Raw genomic sequence first — 18,785 nt, forward strand, 5'->3', positions numbered from 1 at the left:
TTCTTCATATTTTTGATAATTTTTTTGAGAAAATTCAGGCATTTTCCAAGAGAATGAGACCAACCTGACCTCCCTATGACAAAAATTAAGGCTGTTAGAGCAATTCAAAAAAATTATACTGCAAAATGTGCTGGGGAAAAAATAACCCCTTGGGGGTTAAGGGTTGGAAATTTCCAAATAGCCTGGGGGTAAAAGGGTTAAGATGTTCTGCGACAATGCTGAAATGTAAATTACTTAAAGGTAATCCAGTAAATTACTCCCAAATTAAGTTGAGATTCTAAATGGAATACTGTTTCTTCTTGGTTGAATGTATGCAGATTAGTTTTCAATAAAAAAAAAGGTATTAAGAAGGGAAATATTTCATTACTATTTACAAAATGGATGAGTATGTGGTCTTTACTGTGAGAATATCTTTGAGCCTAATTTTTTATTGTGGTGTCAGTGAGGCACTCTTACACATTCTCTCGGACTGTGAGATATTGGTGTTATAAGAGTAAGTGCAGAAAAATACAACAGAAATCTTCAGACTAAGAATAAAAAAGTAAAAAATTATATGAAATGACAACATATGCCAGGGTATGCTTAATATTTTTTAAGGCCTGCCAACATACAATACTAGAAAAAATTGTGTTAATATTAGTTGTTTGCTAAAAACAAACATGGTTACTTATGGGAATGTTTTGCCATCTTGCAGAACTTTTGTTAATTTAAATTGGACCATAGCCTAACAATCATGCATTAATTGTACAATATGTAAATGCTTTACAGTATATAGACAAACATTCAGTACTATACAGTATACCAACAAGAGTAAAAATAATTGTAGAAAGCACATAGATATATGATGATGCAATACACCTTTGTTGATGTTAGGCATCTTTCATCACCAGAGCAATCTTGCATGATGTAATTCATTGGACTTTTCAGATCCTATTGTTCTTACGAGATAGAAAGTGTTGAAATGCTTCTCAGCTGGGATTTACTGTAGAGTACAGTACTCTACTGTGTATAGATAGAGCATGTCATGCAATTATGAGGATAATCATTAACATTATGCTAAAAAAACTAGCAGTTTTACAATGTTTCTTTAGGAACTTTACAGATCAAAGCACTGATTCCAGTAGGATAAGAGAAGTGCTCCTATCCAAATACTGTATTGTATTTTGTAACATGAACCTAACCCTCGTCAAAGTTCTCTCTTGTGAGATAGACTAATAGATACTTTTTCTACTGATGAGTCTTGTCTATTTTACAGTTCATTGTTCCAAGCAGTATAGCTTACGTAAAGTGAGGATTTTTAAATATTTAACTTAGCCGGTGAATATATAATAGCTGCAACTCTGTTGCTCGACAGACACATACAATAAAAACTCGCCAGCGATCGCTATACAGGTTGCGGGTGTGCCCACCAGCGCCAACTGTCGGCCAGATACCACTCTCGATGTAAACAAAGACTCAATTTCTTCTCTGTCGACGTGTCGACAAGACGTACTTTTACTCGCTGTAGAACCTGGAGTTTTTCCCATCATATTTGGTGAAGTACTTTAATTTGGTTTGAGCTTTCGCAGTGCAGGTGTTTTATCTTCATCTTAAATCTTGAACTAGTTTTTGGATAGATTTAATTTTTTGATGACAAAGAGAGTATGGACTTTCTTTGACTTTTAAATGGCCGACCCTTCCCTTAGACGGGAGTGTGTTTAGGCTTTTAGCAATTATCTTATCACGTTATAAATTAATTATAGATTTTCCTCTATATATTTTATATCTCACCACCTTTATTAGGCCTCTTCGATTAACTTTCCATTTATAATAAACATAAAAATAAATTTTAATGATTTGTTTATATGCGACCTTCCTGAGAGTAGGCGGTCCTAACTTGGAAACTGAAGTTAAACAACGTTGAGCCCTTTCAATCGTAAATAGCTTTTAAAGAGCTAATGATTTAAAACTTTTTAAATGAATATTTTTTAATAGATATTTTATGAAAGATTTTCTTTGAATAGTCTTCGTACTGTTTCAAAGATGAACTAACGTTTAGTTTATTTATGCTACGCAGTTTGCGCTCTATCGTTACGATAGAGAGAGAGAGTATCACGGTTTCACTTTGCAGAAAGAGTAAATCGATTCTGACGTTTTGTTCATTCTTCTTTCAAAGCTTAAATGTTTTAAATTATATTTTAAAGGAACTTTTTAATTGAAAAACCTTTCAGTTTTTTTCCTTTGGTCAAATAACATGTTTTTTTGACGAAACGTAAGTGGGCTCTTCTCTTAGGTGCGTAATCAAGAGAGAGAGAGAGAGAGAGAGAGAGACGGAGGGAGAGAGAGGGGAGAAAACGTTCCGTTCAAGCGGGTAACGTTGTTCTCGAGTTACTCTCGTCCCTAGTCTCTGTACGGGGAGAAAGGATAAAACGTTTTTAGTTTTTTATTCTCGTCCCCAGGCAATGTACGGTGAGAGATTGAAAACGTAGTTTTGAATGAACTAGTGTTTAGTCTCTTCCCCATCCACTGAATTTTTTTTTTTTTTTATCTTAAAATATGTTTACTGTTTTTTGCTGGTATTAATGTGCTTGCATTATACGACTGATTTCGCTATTACTACCTTTTGATGAGGTTAGAATTGCGTGCTTCAGGTAGAAATCAATAAAAGTTTCGATTTCAGTGAAATAAGTGCTAAACAGAAAATCGTAGTGATAAAGTGATATTGCGCAAAGTGTTATCAGTGTTGCGACCGAGGGTTCGTCTGTTCGTGCCTGTCGTTCGCCTAGTCCGGGACCTCTTGCAAGCTCCCAAGCCCAGGGGAGAAGTAATGTCATACGACTTATGGGTTCGAGAGGCCTTGATCAGCGAACAGACGTTCCCTCTATGGTATCGGGTGTATCTTACCAAGATCACCCCTACCATAAGGCGAGAGAGACGTTTTTCTCCTCGTCATCCGAAGGCTTTTCGCATAAGAAACCTGAAACAAGGTTTCGAGGCCCTTAAGCGAAAGTCAGTCCTTTCAGGACAGGTCCAGCGTCCTGGTTGTAGCCATTAGGACAGCTCTGACCCTATGCAGTCATCGGAAGACTGCTCGCCGCCTAACAAAAGCGTAACACAGACTCCGAGAGTCTTTTTGTTGGCAAGGTTTTGCGGTCACAGACGTTACCCTCGTCTCTTACCGCAACCTTTTCCGTTGATCCTAAATGGGTTGTACGGCAAGACATGCAGATTAAGCTTGCCTCCCTTATGGAAGACTATTCTGCCGATTAGTCCGTTGAGCCTAGCCGTTTATCTCATCGAGATCCTGGCTTTCAGCCAACCTAACGTTCCTTTGTGCGTCCTGTTGACGTTGGCGTAGCTAAATCACGTCAGTCAGGTTGTTTAGAACCACACTCGATGCGGTCTCGTGTGGATTTTCAGCCACATTTGGACGTTAGGCCAATTGCTGATGCTCCTGTTGACGTTCAGGACGTTCGCTAACAATCGGAGTTGACTTGTTTTGACGTGTGCGTCAACCTCCGCATTCTAGAGTTGTTTTGACTGCTCAGTCTAGGCGGTCAAAGCAGTCTCGAGTGGACGCTGTGCGTCCTCACGCACCTGTTGTTGTTGACAGTTCACAGACTGTCAAGCAGTTACATGACGTTGCGTCCTGGTCTCTCGCACCTGTTGTTGTTGACAGTTCACAGACTGTCAAGCAGTTACATGACGTTGCGTCCTGGTCCGCTACTAATGCACCAGTGCGTGTGGACTCTGCTTGTAAAGCATTGCCACCACGGTAGGTCTCTCCCTTGCTTGAGACTCAGCTATTATCGGACAAGGTTCCTTTAGATGAGGAAGTTGCTGTTCCCCCTCCTACTGATATTCCCTTGAGGACTCTGTCAGACGGAGAGGAGCCTAAAGCTGCTTAGCCCTCTATGGACTTTATATAAATCATGCTGATTTTTAAGGATCTTTGTCCGGATCTTTTTGTAACTGCTACTCCTCGTTCGCCTAAACGTCAGAGCTTACACTAGGCCTAGCTACTTCGAAGCCGTTGTTTTATAAGCTAGTGCTCTCTCGCTCTCCTAGAGAGCTTTACGTTTGCTAGGCGACTGGTTTATCACCAGGAGGAGTTTGGGGGATACAGCCTTTGCTTTCCCTTCTTTTAAACTGGCTTATAGAGCGAGAGTCTGATATGACACGAGAGAAGTTCTCGGCTTGGGAGTTCCTGCCTCTGCCCAGATAGACTTCTCAAATCTCGTAGACTCTCCCTGGCGCCTGGCCAGGAGACGCTCCTAGATTTTACAGGTCAACTTCACAGCAGTTTTCGAGCCTTTGAAGTTTTGCTGTACAATTATGTCATGCATAAACAAGGCTTTCAGGGATGGCTCCAATGATCTGACAGCCACGTTCTCTGCAGGGACAAGTCCCTCAGGGATGGCTCCATGATTTGGCAGCCATGTTCACTGCAGGAGTACGTAAGAGGCAAGTGCGCTCAATGTATTCATTGTCAAGACAAACTTCACGATGAAGTCTACCAGGCTGTCTTGACAGCATTTATGGAAGGCGACTGGATGGTCTCTCGACCTTCAGGAGGCATACTTCCACATTCCTATACACCCGGATTCCCAACCGTTTCTGAGGTTTGTTTACAGGAATGTGGGGTACCAGTTTCGAGCTATCGGAGATCAGAGCCTCCCTGTACTTGGACGACTGGCTTCTCAGAGCCTCTTCCAGTCATCGCTGTCTGAAGGATCTCAATTGGACTCTAGATCTGACCAAGGAATTGGGACTCCTAGTCAATTTGGAAAAGTCACAGCTGGTCCCATCCCAAACTATTCTGTATTTAGGGATGGAGATTCACAGTCAAGTTTTTCGGGCTTTTCCGTCGGCCCCCAGAATAGATCAAGCCCTGCTCTCCATCCAGAAGATGCTGAAGAAAGAACGCTGCTCAGTCAGGCTGTGGATGAGTCTGGTAGGGACGCTGTCATCCATGGAGCAATTTGTCTCGCTAGGAAGGCTACACCTCCGTCCTCTTCAATTCCATCTGGCTTTTCACTGGAAAAAGGACAAGACGCTAAAGGCGGTCTCGATCCCGATTTCCGAAAAGATAAAGTCTTGTCTGACTTGGTGGAAGGACAATATCAGCCTACGAGAGGGTCTTCCCCTGGCAGTTCAGATACCCAACCACGTTCTCTTCTCGGACGCATCGGACTTGGGCTGGGGCGCGACGCTGGACGGTCGGGAATGCTCAGGTCTGTGGAACTCGAGTCAGAGGAGCATACATATCAACAGCAAGGAGCTTTTGGCGGTTCATCTGGCCTTGATAAGCTTCGAGAATCTCCTTCGAGGCAAGGTGGTGGAGGTAAACTCGGACAACACCACGGCCTTGGCGTACATTTCCAAACAGAAAGGTACCCACTCACTGACTTTGTACGAGATCGCAAGGGACCTGCTCATCTGGTCAAAAGATCGAGGCATCTCCCTAGTAACGAGGTTCATCCAGGGCGACTTGAACGTCCTAGCAGATTGTCTCAGTCGGAAAGGTCAAGTAATTCCAACCGAATGGACCCTCCACAAGGATGTGTGCAAGAGACTTTGGACGACTTGGGGTCAACCCACCATAGATCTCTTTGCAACCTCGCTGACCAAGAGGCTTCCAATCTATTGCTCTCCAGTCCCGGACCCAGCAGCAATACATATAGATGCCTTCCTCCTAGATTGGTCACATCTAGATCTTTACGCATTCCCACCATTCAAGATTGTCAACAAGGTACTGCAGAAATTCGCCTCTCACGAAGGGACAAGGTTGACGTTAGTTGCTCCCCTCTGGCCCGCGAGAGAATGGTTCACCGAGGTTCTTCGATGGCTAGTAGACGTTCCCAGAAGTCTTCCTCTAAGAGTAGACCTTCTACGTCAACCACACGTAAAGAAGGTACACCAAAGCCTCCACGCTCTTCGTCTGACTGCCTTCAGACTATCGAAAGACTCTCGAGAGCTAGAGGCTTTTCGAAGGAGGCAGCCAGTGCGATTGCTAGAGCAAGGAGAGCGTCTACCATTAGAGTCTACCAATCGAAGTGGGAAGTCTTCCGAGACTGGTGCAAGTCAGTTTCCGTATCCTCGACCAGTACCTCTGTAGCCCAAATAGCTGATTTTCTCTTATACCTGAGAAAAGTACGATCCCTTTCAGCTCCTACTATCAAGGGCTACAGAAGCATGTTGGCCTCGGTCTTCCGGCATAGAGGCTTAGATCTTTCCAACAATAAAGATCTGCAAGACCTCCTTAAGTCTTTCGAGACCTCTAAGGAGCGTCGTTTGGCTACTCCTGGGTGGAATTTAGACGTGGTCCTAAGATTCCTCATGTCAGACAGGTTTGAGCCTTTACAGTCAGCCTCCCTGAAAGATCTCACTCTTAAGACTCTTTTCCTGGTATGCTTAGCCTCGGCTAAAAGAGTCAGTGAGCTTCATGCCTTCAGCAAGAACATCGGGTTTTCGTCAGAAAAAGCTACTTGTTCTCTGCAACTTGGTTTCCTAGCCAAAAATGAGCTACCTTCTCGTCCTTGGCCTAAATCTTTCGATATTCCTAACTTATCGGAGATCGTAGGCAATGAACTAGAAAGAGTCTTATGCCCTGTTAGAGCTCTTAAGTTCTACTTAGCTCGTACTAAACCTTTACGAGGCCAATCTGAAACGTTATGGTGTTCGGTTAAGAAACCATCCTTGCCTATGTCAAAGAATGCTGTCATATTTTATCAGATTGTTAATACGAGAAGCTCATTCACACTTGAGTGAGGAAGACCGATCTTTGCTTAAGGTTAAGACGCACGAGGTTAGAGCTGTAGCAACTTCCGTGGCCTTTAAGCAAAATAGATCTCTGCAAAGTATCATGGACGCAACCTATTGGAGAAGCAAGTCAGTGTTCGCGTCATTTTACTTGAAAGATGTCCAGTCTCTTTACGAGAACTGCTACACACTGGGACCATTCGTAGCAGCGAGTGCAGTAGTGGGTGAGGGCTCAACCACTACAATTCCCTAATTCCATACCCTTTTAATCTGTCTCTTGAAATGTTTTAATGTTGTTTTTATGGGTTGTCCGGAAGGCTAAGAAGCCTTTCACATCCTGGTTGATTTGGCGGGTGGTCAAAGTCATTTCTTGAGAGCGCCCAGATTAGGGGTTTGATGAGGTCCTGTTGTATGGGTTGCAGCCCTTGATACTTCAGCTCCTGGGGGTCTGTCAGCATCCTAAGAGGATCGCTGGGCTCCGTAAGGAAGACGTACTTACAAGGCAGAGTAATCGTCTAAGTCGACTTCCTTACCAGGTACCTATTTATTTTGGTTTTGTTATATTGATAACTGCCAAAATGAAATAAAAAACTCTTAGCTTATACGATGTAAACATATTTAACTCTGGTCTCTACCCACCTCCTTGGGTGTGAATCAGCTATTATATACAGTATTCACCGGCTAAGTTAAATATTTAAAAATGATATTTTAATTATAAAATAAATTTTTGAATATACTTACCCGGTGAATATATAAATTAAACGACCCTCCCTTCCTCCCCAATAGAGACGCAGTGGGATGAGAAGAAATTGAGTCTTTGTTTACATCGAGAGTGGTATCTGGCCGACAGTTGGCGCTGGTGGGCACACCCGCAACCTGTATAGCGATCGCTGGCGAGTTTTTATTGTATGTGTCTGTCGAGCAACAGAGTTGCAGCTATTATATATTCACCGGGTAAGTATATTCAAAAATTTATTTTATAATTAAAATATCATTTTTTATTTATGTAGCGTAAGAATTATTCTAATTTCTGTACTGTAAAAGTTTCATGACAAAATGTAACAAAAGCATCAAAGTAGTTTGGTTAGAATACAATTTTAACTCTTGAGACTTCCAGCAGTAGGGGATTCAGCATCATGAAGCTTCATTTGTGGTGGAATTGTGGGAGGTTGGGCTGTGGCACCCTAGCAGTACCAGCTGAACTCGGCTGAGTCCCTGGTTAGGCTGGAGGAACGTAGAGAGTAGTCCCCTTTTTGTTTTGTTTCTTGTTGATGTCGGCTACCCCCCAAAATTGGGGGAAGTGCCTTGGTATATGGATGGATGGATGGATTATTTCAAGAGATGGCTGCATACAGTAATGTTTTTATTTTTTATAGGTACGTATCAATGAAGAGTTGCCAGACTGAAGAGATCCTTGCTGATGCTCCAGATAGCAACAAACTTATAAGCAGTGTTGAGGTTTCTGTCCAAACAGTAGATGATGATTCCAGTAAAGTTTCTACAGATCTGAAGGCAGAAGAGAATGATTCAGAAATTGTTGACGAAAAGTTATGTTCAGAGTGCATGAAGCAAAGAGATCAGATTGCACTTGAAACTACTGATATTTCATTGCAGACTGAAATAGAAATTCAGAGTAAGGCTGATAAGCCCACCCTTGTTTGTATAGAGACACAAACCTTACAGTCTTGTAAGGAAGTTTCTAGCACCGGAGTACAATGCGTACCAGAGAAAGTAATGAAAACTTCCCAGACTTGCAATACGGCACAATCCCACCAATCACAAACTGAGATGACGAATGATAATAGTGAGGTTATTCTCAAAAAATCTTTTAATGAATCAACTTGTCAGACATCTTTTTTAGGAAAAGTTGCTCTGGTTCAAACGGAAAATATAGATTTTCCCCCGGAAGTACAACAAGTCCATAGTACAGGAGGTCAAAATCTAAGTGCTGCTGAGGTTGCATCAACTCTTGAACCTGTTCTGCAAAATTTCTTCCAGGATTTTAAGTCGCTGATGTTCGAAGCGATGGAGGGTAATCAGAGCTCATTGCAAGAGACGATGAATAAATCAGTTGCAAATCAAATCAATGATTTGAAAAGTAACATGGAAAAACTGCTTCAGCAAAAGGCTGTTGATCAAACTCACGAAACTGAACTGAAATTTAAGGAATTATCACATGATGTGAATGAAATCCTCCAAAGACAGGTTGACACTGTGACAGAGTTTTGTGACAAAACTACGTCAGATGATAAGAGTAATGTCCAAGAGGTGCTGATGCAGACAAATAACAGTCTTGAATCCAAGTTTCAAGATTTGAAGCAATTAGTTGAAGATATTAAACAGAACCAGGGTAGTGGTGAGGAAAAAATTACTGTGCATTTGGAAAATATCTTAAAAGATGCAGAAAATTCTAGCCAAAAAATTATGAAGACCCTTGTAGATTTTAAAGGAGAGAATTTAAGTGTAAATAATGAGGTATATGAAAAGATTGATAAATTGATGGGCAGTTTGGCTAACGTTCAAAAATCTATCCAGGATTTGATTCATTCTGAAGATAAGAGTTTCTCAGAAGATAATATGAAAGATATTATCAACAGGCTTAACTTGGTAGAGAAATCATTGTTACAGTCTATTGAGAAGAACCATGTCTCCCAAGATATCTCTTCTTTAGAAAGTGAACTCTGCAAGATTAACGATGGCATTCATAAAAAACTGTCGACACTTCAGCTTAGTATGCAAGCTGTTGCTTCATCAGGGGGAGTTGATGAAGAAGTTTTAGATTTGTGCCTTGAAAAATTAAGGGAGAACAATAAGCAACTCCTCAATGTTTTTAGAGCAAAGGCTTCAGAGTCCACAACAAATATTAGTGAAGTGATTGAGGAAAATTTCCACATTATTCAAGAACACCTCCGCAAGGTCCAGCAGTCTCTAGCACAAAGGCTTAATGAGCTGTCCCAAGATTTTAGTCATACTGAGGATAAGATGTCATGCACAAGTAAACAGATTAATGACATGGCTTCCCAGGTAACCGGTGTTCAGAACAATCTCTTGCACATACAGTCATCTCTAGAGGCTTTGCAAAGTATGCCATCAGCAGGGGGATTCATAGATGAAGCTTTACTTACATCTTTGAGAGCAGGCAATGAACAAGTGGCATCCTCACTCTCATTCCAGTACCAAAGTATAATTCGACTTTTAGAATCCCTGCAGAAGGAAGTGCATAATACTACCCTGAAAGCTCATGGATCCGAGGACAAAACAGAACTGCGTCTCTTAAAGGAAAAGATGTGTGAAAAGGAAGCGGAGATCTCGAGTCTTTGTGATTCACAGGAGTCATTGCAGAAAAAACTGAGGGAGAAGGTAATTTTCTATTCCATTACTTTCTTTTTTTATATTTTTTTGTCCAAGATAAATATATACCATGCTGCTATTTAAGCATTGGTCATGACTCATTAGATGTTCCTCAGACTATAGATTTGAATTTAGTTTACACTTGGAATCTGGCTGTCTTAGTGCCAGAGAGAGAGTTGAAATCCTTCCATGGTTTATTTACAAGATTTAAGTACACCACAGCATAGAGTCAAGGGATTATAGGACAAATCAACACTATTATTTATTCAATTTCATTACTTTTCTAATGTTGCAGTTATGATACTGTTTTTCTTCTATTAGTTATGTAGATATATTTTACATGCAGGTTTCATAGAGTCCATTTCCAGTTCTTTTAACAATCTTGATATGCATAAAATCTTATCAAGCTAACATTTTGTATTATTGAATATCTGCACTTTATATTTTTCAGATATCAAACTTAGAACATTCACAAAGAAAAGAAGAAGAATTGCATCAAAAGTGTGAAGGTCTTTTAAAGAAATGGCACCAGTCTGAGAATACATTGCGAGAAATAGAAGAAGAGCTCAAGAGAGAAAAATTAAAGGCTGCCTCTCAGAATGACAACTTGATGAAATTACAGCAAGAAAACTTTCAGTTATCTACAGAAAATAGTAAACTCTCCTCAAGGTTGAGTTCAGAGCAACACCAAAAAAATTTGTACGAGAGTGAATGGCAAAGTCATCGAGATGCCAGAGAAGCTGCAGAAACTAGAGTTCAAGACTTGATGGTACAGCTGAATCAGCAGCGATTGCAGGTGCAGCGCACCCCTCCATCTGGGAGGGATAAGGATGACGACATTATATTGGCAAAGCAGAAAGAAATACAAGAGCTTGAAATTGAGAAGAGAAAAATAGAAACTCTTTATAATGAGCAGTGTACCAAGTTGCAGCACATAGAATTACAATTAAAGGAGACTGAAGCTCAACTAATTTTGGAGCAAAGTAACAGAGATGATTTGGAAAAACAACTGAAGAAGACAAAGAACTCTGTGGAAAGATTACAGAAATCTCTTTCAGAAGCCAGTGTGGAACACGAAGCTTTGCAGGATCTGGAAGATAGAAACAAAGAACTGGAAGAAACGTTAAAATCAAATGAGATGGCAATGGATACCTTAAGAAAGAAACTGGAATCTATTGTTAAAGAAAAACTAAATTTAAAACAGGACATAATGTTTTTGAGAGAAGAAAAACTATCATTTGAAATGATAAAGCAGGAAAAAGATTTAGCGGAAGAAATGCAAAGAAAAATGGAAACCCAGCTGCAGTTGTTGCAGCAGAAAATCTCAGATGACTATGTTCCCAAGATGAGATTGAACCACCTAAAAAAGGAATTAGAACAAAAGTACCAGCTAGAATTAAGTACAAAAATATCAGAACTGAACCACTTCTTGAAAGAGCAAAGCCAATTGCAAGAATCTCATGTGAAAGCCAAAGAATCTGAAGAACAAGGCTTAAAAGGTGAAATAAGTAGATTGTCTGAAGAAACGGTTAGATTGAGAGCTTTGTTAAGTATTCATGAGGAAGAGAAGGACTCGTGGAAGGTTCGACATGACAGGCTGATGAATCTTTATCAGCAGCAGGCTCAACCTCAACATTACTTACCGAAGTCATCGTACCCGAAAAAGCGTGACGATTCGTTGTCGATTAATCTGCGGGAAATAAATGCTCATCTTCAGGTAAGTTTCTCTTTGATCTCTGCAATTCTGCTCTCTCTTGTGTATTAAATAGTTCCTCTCTCAGGCTTTTTCTGAATAAAACTTTGCTTATTTGGCAAACCACCAGTAATACAGTATACTATACATGAATTTATGTCTCAAGGAAAGGTACTCACAAAAACAAATGAGCTTACAGTAAATCTCTGAGCACAAGAAAAAGGAAAGTTAGATGGATTACTTGTTTCATTTGTGGATTTCTTAGTTTCCTTTACATTCTCCTATGATTCACTTGAAACCGCTATGTCTAGAGATAATGTTTCTATTCCAATTTCTACTTGTGAATTTCAACTACTTGTCTGTCTGCAGTAAATTATTAACTGTCAAGACATTTCCACTGCCAGTCAAATAGGATGAAGTACACCAGATTAACAATCCCAAAGAATATCTTGGATGGTATCAGCATGGGGTCATTTTTTCACTAAAATAAGCAAACTATACAGTATATCTCTTTATTAAAACAGCTAATAGTGATTTAGCCATCCTTCCAAGAGTTGTGGAAAGATTTAGGACTTTAGGATGTTATGATGAAGCAGATCATATTTCAAAGATACGTTAGATGATTAAGAGGGGATGAGGAGGAATAATGGAAGTAGTAGATACAGTTTGTTTTTGAGGGTGGCGGGAAACAATTCTAACCAGACCACCAAGTCAAACCAGCATTTAAGTAAGAAACAGTTAGACAAATGTTCACAGACATCATGGTAATTAGACTGGCATAGGCAGATCTGAGGACCACTTGGCCATTGAGACAAATAACACAGTTAACCCTTTTACCCCCAAAGGACGTACTGGTACGTTTCACAAAACCCATCCCTTTACCCCCATGGACGTACTGGTACGTCCTTGCAAAAAAATGCTATAAAAATTTTTTTTTTCATATTTTTGATATTCTTTTGAGAAAATTCAGGCATTTTCCAAGAGAATGAGACCAACCTGACCTCTCTATGACAAAAATTAAGGCTGTTAGAGCAATTTAAAAAAAAATATACTGCAAAATGTGCTGGGAAAAAAATAACCCCCTAGGGGTTAAGGGTTGGAAATTTCCAAAGAGCCTGGGGGTAAAAGAGATAAATCTAACTCGATATAGATGTGCTTGGATCTGAAGCCATGTTGCTTCCCAAGTCTGAAATGATCTCCTTTGTTACACATACTTCAACATCATTTGTAATATTGGAATGTTACAGGCCAAAATTTTAGTGTAATTAGGTTCAGTATTAGATTAGGAATACACAACCTTGATCCAGGAATTTCAGACTATCACATTAATAGAGAGAAACACCAGTTAAAATTTATTGTTTTTTGTTACATATGATTATAAATTTTGAAACTAATGCAGTTGTATTGATAAAGTAATGAATACAATTTACTGCCACCATACAAGTAAAGCTTCTTTATCATTTCTTCTAATTAAGTTTTGAAAGTGCTTGGGAGGTTTCCCTGACTTTTTCTGTACGCTATTTGGAACTTTCTAACCCTTAACCCCCAGGCATTTTCTTTTTCAAGCACATTTTGCAATATATTATTTTTAAATTGCTCTAACAGCCTTAATTTTCATCATAGAGAGGTCAGGTTGGTCTCATTCTTTTGGAAAATGCCTGAAGTTTCTCAAAAAGTTATCAAAAATATGAAAAAAAAAATGTAATTAGCCGTTTTTTGCAAGGGCATACCGGTACGTCCAGGGGGGTAAAGGGATGAGTTTTGTGAAACGTACCAGTACGCCCATTAGGGGTAAAAGGGTTAATTGTTCATTACTACTTATATCATTTATTTCATTATTTCCTCTCCTCACTGGGCTATTTTTCCCTGTTGGAGCCCTTGGGCTTACAGCATCTTGCATTTATAGCTAGGGTTGTAGCTTAGCTAGTAATAATAATAATAATGATAATAATAATAATAATAATAATAATAATAATAATAATAATAATAATTCACCTGATTTGGTACTGTTCAGTATCAGCAATTTATGTTTCTGACATCCGGGTATTGGATATTTTTTTTTATTTTACCGAAAAATTTTATTTATATATTATTCATGAGTATTTTTCTGTAATTGACAGTCTGCATTAATTTTGGGTAGTGTAGACTACATTCTAGAATAGATTTCTTTTATCTTCTGTAGGAAAGTAGATTTTGCTTTGTAAAGATATTTTAGTTTTCTCTTGTAAAATTTATATTATAACTTTGGTTTGGGGAGAATTAGTGTGTCCATTTCTCATAATACTCCATAAGAGGGTAGTGCCATTAGTACATGTCATGTAGTATACTGAATGCATTACTTAAGGGTTTTTGCAGCATCCCTTTGACCCCTATCTGCACTCGCTTTATAACCTTCTACCTATACCTCTTTTTCTGCTACTTTTCTTCCATCTTGTTGTCCAACTTCTTAACTTTTATTTTTTAGTGCTGTATGAAGTTTTTCCAATTACAACTTTGGGGCTGATAGCCTCCAAGTTAGTGCAGGCCCATATGGCCCAAATTCAGAAACAGCAAGCAAATTTTTTAATCATTGTAATGTTTCATGTAGGTGTAAAGCTCTTGTGCTTGAATATGCAAAATGTGTAAAAATTAATGGCAATTTTTCAGTCACCATTGGCCTCCTCAACACTCCTGGGAAGACTGACTCCACCAAAGTCGTTAAACCCTCCAAAGTCTCCTGGCAATATCGACAGTTATCATTATACTCACGCCGATAGTATGGATCGTATGCTTCAGAAATGTCTCAAGGCTGCTGAGAATGACCATTCAAGGTATGTTTACATATTATGTAATTGCTTTTTTCAATATTAATCTTACCCGATGATCATGTAGCTGTCAACTCCGTTGCCCGACAGAAATCTACGGTCGGGATACGCCAGCGATTGCTATCCAGGTGGGGGTGTACACAACAGCGCCATCTGTGAGTAGGTACTCAAGTACTTCTTGTCAACAAGAACTCAATTTTTCCTCTGTCGTGCCACCGGCAAGACCTACTTGGATACGCTGTTGATTCTGGAGTTGTTGTTCACGATTTGGTGATGTATTCACTCTAGAGTTTAGCCTTCGCTATTCAGGAAGCTTTATCATTAGCTTAGCAAGCTTTTGGAATTAATTTGGATTAATTGTTAACGAACTTTGCTAGATTTTGGAATTCCCCCTTGACTACTTCTAAATTCAAGATGTCTGACCAGTCTCAAGTCCCTAAGTACAGGCAGTGTAGCGTTAGGACTTGTGCTAGGCATCTTCCAAAGGCCTCTATAGATCCTCACACCGTTTGTTCCAATTGTAGGGGTAAATCCTGTCAATTGGAAGATCGATGTGGGGAATGCGCTGGGCTTTCGGAATTCGATTTTAACGAATTCCTTAAAAATGCACGTAGGTTAGAGAAGGAGAGAATCAGGAGGAGTTCTTCTCGCTCTGTGGATTTTTCCTCTCCCCATGCCCCTCAACCTTTTCCTTCCCCTGTGGTGGTGACTCCCGAACCTGCTACTAGTGCTCAGCCATCCATGGCGGATATGTTGCGTGCCATTCAGGCTCTCGGTGACAGAGTGGAGTCATTGGCTAATGACCGTAATCAGCTCTTGGCAGATGTCAGAGAGCTGAAAGCGAAAAGTGCAGTGGGAAGTGTTATCAGTACTAGTGATGTGAAAAGTGTCAGTGTCAGTGTTGCGCATGAGGGTACATCTGTGCGTGCCAGTCGTCCTCCCAGTCCGGGACCTCTTGCAAGCTCCCAAGCCCAGGGGAGAAGCAATGTCGAAGGACCAAAGGGTTCGGCAGGCCTTGATCGGCGCACGGATGTATCCTCAGTGGTTGCGGACGTATCTGTCAAAGATCGTCCCATCCACAAACAGACGAATGAGCCTTTACATTCCTCGTCTGTGGAAGAAGTTTCCAGGAGGAAACGATGGACCAAGGTTTCACGACCGCTCAAACGTAAGGTCCCTTCCGAGCGAGTCCAACGGCCCAGGTGTAGCCACTGGGTCAGTTCGGACTCGCTGCAGTCATCTGATGACTGCACACCTCCCAAGAGAGGTAGAGTGGTTCCACAACAGGCTACTGCTCCGTCTGTTGTTGCTCCAACCACGGTAGACCCTAAGTGGTCCATGCTGCAGACTATGCAGTCTCAGCTTGCGGCATTCATGCAGGAGTATCATGCTGAGAAGGTTAACACTGCACCTGTTAACCTACAACCCGCCGAGGTTGTGCGCTCAGCAGATACTGCGGCTGCCTGCTCCCACACTCCACCTGTGAGAGCTCCACCACCGATGCGCAGTCCACCCTGCCAGACGCATGTTCTTGCTGCACCATCCGTTGACATGCGTGAGCTACCGCATCAGCAGTGGGAAGGTGCTGTAGAGCTGCCGGGTTCCAGCACTATGCGGCATTCTCCGCAACCCATGCGGCATGCTCCGCATACCATACAGCATGCTCCGCATACCATACAGCATGCTCCGCAACCCACCGCAGCCCCTCCCACGCACCAGCACTCTGCTTTTGTTGTTGCCAGCTCGCAGTCTGACCAGCAGCGGCATGATGTTGGATCCGCAGCTACGCATGCACCCGTACTGCCGGATTCAGCCGTTCAGCTTTCTGCTCTGCCTTTGCCACTTCCTACTCAGCTTTCGGATGATGGAGTATCGGATGACGAAGCTGCACATTTGGATGAACCGCACTCTGACTTTGAAGGGCCCAAGTCTACGCCTCCCTCCTTAGACTTTCGTAAAGTCCTTGCCTTGTTCAGGGACTTGTATCCTGAGCAGTTTGTGTCTGCAACCCCTCGCTCTCCTCCCTCCGAGTTTGCTCTGGGCATGCAGTCTGCTGCGCCTGCCTTCACCAAGCTTGTTCTCGCACGATCATCTAAGAGAGCTTTGAGGGTTATGGGAGAGTGGTTGCATTCCAAGAAGCAACTGGGAAAGACTGCTTTCATCTTTCCGCCTACCAAGCTTGCTTCCAAGTCGAGCGTCTGGTATGCCACGGGAGAGGAACCCGGCTTGGGAGTTCCTGCCTCTGCCCAGGGCGACTTCTCAAGTCTGGTTGACTCTCCCCGCAGGTTGGCTATGAGACGATCGAAGATCTGCTGGTCCTTTTCTGATATGGATCATCTGTTGAAGGGAGTCTTTCGTGCCTTCGAGATCTTCAACTTCCTCGATTGGTGTTTGGGAGCCTTAAGCAGGAAGACTTCCCCTTCAGATAGGGACTCTGCCATGCTGATCATGTCTAGCATGGACAAAGCCATTCGGGATGGGTCTGGTGAACTTGCGGCTTCGTACGTGTCGGGAGTGCTCAAGAAGAGAGAACATCTTTGCTCCTTCTTATCGGCTGGTATCACTCCTTGCCAGAAGTCAGAGTTGTTGTTTGCTCCTCTCTCCAAGTGTCTGTTTCCGGAGGAGCTGATTAAGGGGATGGCTGCCTCTCTTATCCAGAAGGATACCCATGATCTGATGGCATCTTCTGCACGTAAGGCTAAAACCTTACCTTCCGTGCCTAGACCCTTCCGCCCTGCAGCAGTAGACACTCCTGCAACTAGGTTCATTCCGCCCTTTCGTGGCAGAACCTCCAGCAGAGGAGGTACCCGTGCCGACAGTCACCTAGCAAATCCAAGAAGGGTTCCAAGTCCGCAAAAGGCAAGTTCTGACTGCCTTCCTCTCCAGACAGCAGTGGGAGCCAGACTCAAGACCTTCTGGCAAGCTTGGGAGAGCAGAGGTGCAGACGCTCAGTCTGTGAAGTGGCTAAGGGAGGGATACAGAATTCCGTTCTGCCGCAGTCCCCCTCTAGCTACTTCTCCCATCAACCTCTCTCCCAACTACAAGGAGAAGGACAAGAGGCTAGCGTTGCAACAAGAGGTGTCGCTCTTGCTACAAAAGGAAGCGGTAGTCATAGTCCGGGATCATCAATCCCCGGGCTTCTACAACCGTCTCTTCCTGGTAGCGAAGAAGACAGGAGGTTGGAGACCGGTGCTGGACGTCAGTGCTCTCAATGCTTTTGTCACCAAGCAGACGTTCACGATGGAGACGACGAAGTCGGTCCTAGCAGCGGTCAGGCAGGAGGACTGGATGGTCTCGTTAGACCTGAAAGACGCGTACTTTCACGTCCCCATCCATCCAGACTCCCAACCTTTCCTAAGGTTCGTCTTTGGAAAGGTTGTGTACCAGTTCCAAGCCCTGTGCTTTGGCCTAAGCACGGCACCTCTTGTGTTTACCAGACTGATGAGGAATATTGCGAAATTCCTTCACTTGGCAGACATCAGAGCCTCCCTCTATTTGGACGACTGGCTTTTAAGAGCTCCAACAAGTCGTCGCTGTCTGGAGAATCTCAGATGGACTATGGATCTGACCAAGGAACTGGGCCTCCTGGTCAATATAGAGAAGTCCCAGCTCGTCCCATCCCAGACCATTGTCTATCTAGGTATGGAGATTCAGAGTCGAGCTTTTCGGGCTTTTCCGTCGGCCCCAAGGATCAATCAAGCCCTAGAATGCATCCAGAGCATGCTGAGAAGGAACCGATGTTCAGTCAGGCAGTGGATGAGTCTAACAGGGACACTTTCATCGCTGGCCCAGTTCATCGAGTTAGGGAGACTCCACCTCCGCCCCCTTCAGTATCATCTAGCTGCTCACTGGATAAAGGACATGACGCTAGAGGCGGTCTCAGTGCCTGTTTCCGAAGAGATGAGGTCTACTCTAACGTGGTGGAAGAACAGCATTCTTCTCAAGGAAGGTCTACCATTGGCTGTTCAGACCCCCGACCACCGTCTCTTCTCGGACGCATCGGACACGGGCTGGGGTGCGACACTGGACGGACAGGAATGCTCGGGCACATGGAATCAGGAGCAAAGGACACTTCACATCAATTGCAAGGAGTTGTTGGCGGTTCATCTGGCCTTGATAAACTTCAAGTCCCTCCAGCTAAACAAGGTGGTGGAGGTGAACTCCGACAACACCACAGCCTTGGCTTACATCTCCAA

At 42.4% G+C, this 18,785-nt stretch overlaps 1 protein-coding gene across 1 annotated transcript in view; it reads left to right on the forward strand.

Annotated features, from left to right (window-relative positions):
- Positions 1-18,785, forward strand: part of LOC137622264 (ankyrin repeat domain-containing protein 30A-like) — a 112,256-nt gene that overhangs the window by 84,477 nt on the left and 8,994 nt on the right. The window contains exons 7-9 of the mRNA XM_068352791.1: positions 8,118-10,101; positions 10,544-11,809; positions 14,432-14,595. Coding sequence (XP_068208892.1) covers positions 8,118-10,101; positions 10,544-11,809; positions 14,432-14,595 — 3,414 coding nt within the window. The remainder of the gene's footprint in view (positions 1-8,117; positions 10,102-10,543; positions 11,810-14,431; positions 14,596-18,785) is intronic.

The sequence above is a fragment of the Palaemon carinicauda genome, chromosome 29 (assembly GCF_036898095.1).
Source record: "Palaemon carinicauda isolate YSFRI2023 chromosome 29, ASM3689809v2, whole genome shotgun sequence".
NCBI classification, from domain to species: domain Eukaryota; kingdom Metazoa; phylum Arthropoda; class Malacostraca; order Decapoda; family Palaemonidae; genus Palaemon; species Palaemon carinicauda.